The sequence below is a fragment of the Procambarus clarkii genome, chromosome 19, assembly GCF_040958095.1.
Source record: "Procambarus clarkii isolate CNS0578487 chromosome 19, FALCON_Pclarkii_2.0, whole genome shotgun sequence".
In the NCBI taxonomy this organism is placed as follows: domain Eukaryota; kingdom Metazoa; phylum Arthropoda; class Malacostraca; order Decapoda; family Cambaridae; genus Procambarus; species Procambarus clarkii.
The window spans coordinates 30,677,240-30,679,944 of NC_091168.1; the positions used below are offsets into that span (position 1 = coordinate 30,677,240).

Below are 2,705 nucleotides of genomic sequence, written 5' to 3' on the forward strand. Positions count from 1 at the left end.
CGTCTACAGCTGGTAGATTCTCCATACTGCCAGTGTTGTCCGACCCAGGAGGATACAGTGGAACACCTTTTTCACTGCCCTCGATTTCAGAGCGCTCGCCTCAGACTACAGAGTGCCGTTCGTAGTTTTTTTTTAGTTAGTTTAGTTCATTTATTATACACCCCATACCCATCTTGTGGGCGGTAGTGGAAAGGGTTACAGAGGCACATAATGGGCTCAGGGACTGAACCCCACAATTCATTTAGCTAAGCAAGTTACAATCTTGATGAACTAGTTACAAAATTCAGTATAAGTCGTCACATCAATAATGGGTTCGAGATCGACCACAAGTACAGCTTGTAAATTAAGCAACTGACATATGTGGAGAGCTAGTGTCACAATAGTCCTGCACACCGCCCCCCTCCATTCGTAGGCTGACTATTCCCCGCCTCACGGTTCCCGTTCTCCTTGACGGGGCAGGTGCGAGACGAAGACGTCCGTTATGACATCCTTCGGCCTACCTTCTGCTTCATCCGTCATGTCCGTGGCCTGAAGAGACTTTAAAATATGTGGCCTGAGGAGATTGTAGGGTCTGTGGCCTGAAGAGACTGTAGGGACCCCTTCCCTCCGCTATTTCCCGCATCGGGCAGCCGGGGCGCATCCGACCCCATGACCGTCGTCGCCCCTACATCATCAACAACACAGAGGGTTCACAGCAGCACACTAGTGGCTTTCACCTCAGCAACACTGAACTAGCTTGTCTGAGACACTCACGATAATTACAATAAAAGGAGAGGACTATGTGACTAGAGGAGGTGGTGAAGGGGAGCTGGTGAGCCTGGCGTGTGCCCAGGAGGCCCCGGCATGATGGTGTCTCGCCTGGTCCTGCACCTTGCCCGCTCTCAGTCATGGTGTACAGTGCTCACTGGTCATGGCAGGCTCCACCACCTGGCTCTTGTGGTGCGGCCCGCCCACACTGGCCCACCTCCCTCCCACCGTGGGCCAGGCTCCCACAGTGGGCCAGGCTCCCACCGTGGGCCAGGCTCCCACCGTGGACCAGGGGCCCCTGGGGCCAGCCACCAGACCAGGCTCATGCTGGACCAGGAGTACAAGGTTCAGAGGGACACCATACTCTTCAAATATGATAATCCGAGATTCTTCAAATTGATGAACTTTTTTGCAATATCTCAATTTGTGTTCTGGCTCTACTTGAGTCACTTCGCATTTACGACCATGAAAGATATTAAGATTCCTACAGATAAAAAAGAAGATAAAACTTTGCCATGGTGGAAAAAAATTAATTTTGGCCAGTACAGAAATGGTATTACAATTGGAAGCTTTACAATAGGTGTGTATTTTCAGTGTGTGATGATCATACCTTCATGTGGGGTTTTCAACTTTGTGTTCAACTTGTGAACTTTGATCTTTCTTGTACAGATAACACAATAACACAGCCTGATCTAACCGAGCCTAGCGCAGCCTGGCCTAACTGAGCCCAGTGCAGCCTGACTTAACTTCAGCCTAGCACGGTCTGACCTAATGATACACATGGGTTTGAAAATTGGAAAACGAGCTTTGTTGAACAGCCTTGTGTAACAAAGCTCGTTTTCCAATTTTCAGACCGCTGTGTATATCAGGGTATGAACATACCCTGATATACACAGGCCCACATGATCGTAAATCTTAGAAAGATTTTGGTTTGACTTATTTGGTGTTATTTTGAGTGCTGTTAGGATAGTCGGGGTCATTTTCAATTCACAATTTAGAATTCCGGGTTCGAATCCCGGGTTTCGGGATGGGATGCATTTCCTATTGCCTAATACCATGTTCACCTAGCAGTAAATAGGTACCCAGGAGTTAATGAGCTTGTTGTGGGGTTGCATCCTGGGGAGGCTCAATAATTCGACTCTGTGGGGGACACCCTCATGAGCCTAACATGTATTGTATATATAAATTGGCTTCCTGTCCCCTGACAATGCATTATATACATACACATACTGTATATACCTACATACTACAGTGTACCTATAGGTAAATATAGCAGTACACCCTCTTAAATTATACTTCATGGGTTAAAGCATTCTTCTTTTGTACTCATTACAACATATTAATTCCACAATTATATAATAATAATGATGAGAATTATTTGAGGCAATAAGGTGATGTGAACCAGCATTCTAGGGATTCCCAGCTGCTCGCCTTAACCCACTCGGCCACGATAGGATGAAAGCCAGTAAACTCGGAATTCTAATAAAATTCACCGGGAAGGTCTGGAGGCCCCCACTGGTGCCACAACCAGGACTTGACAAATGGCCCACTTACACTCCTGGCTTAATGATAAAGGTGTTATCCAAATAATTTTCTCATTGATATATCAAGTCATTGTGATTTCTTTGCCTTCTAAATTATGCCTTATGCCTTCTGTGACGAGGCATAAGGTTGACTTTACTCAAAGGCCAGACTGTAGGCAGGTCATTAGTAAAGTTCTGGTTTTGTTACCAGTTGGGGCATGTAGACCTTTCCAGTGAATTCAGTAGTTCCAGGTTAATTAGCTTTTGTCCTATCATGGCTGAGTGGGTTAAGGCGAGCTTCTGGGAATCACTAGAACGCTGATTTAAGTTTCCTCATTGATATGTCATGCCATTGTGATTTTTTTGTGTTAATAATAATAGTACAGTAATAATAATTCATTGTATTGGGAGACAGGCAGCCAGTGTATATATACA

General features: G+C 45.7%; 1 protein-coding gene across 1 annotated transcript in view; it reads left to right on the top strand.

The window, feature by feature from the left end:
* Positions 1-419: 419 nt before the first annotated feature.
* The window catches only part of LOC123757425 (transmembrane protein 223), a 17,597-nt gene continuing 15,311 nt past the window's right edge, over positions 420-2,705 (top strand). Inside the window, exon 1 of the mRNA XM_045740990.2 lies at positions 420-1,327. Within this exon, the coding sequence (XP_045596946.1) occupies positions 844-1,327 (484 nt within the window). The 5' untranslated portion in view covers positions 420-843. The remainder of the gene's footprint in view (positions 1,328-2,705) is intronic.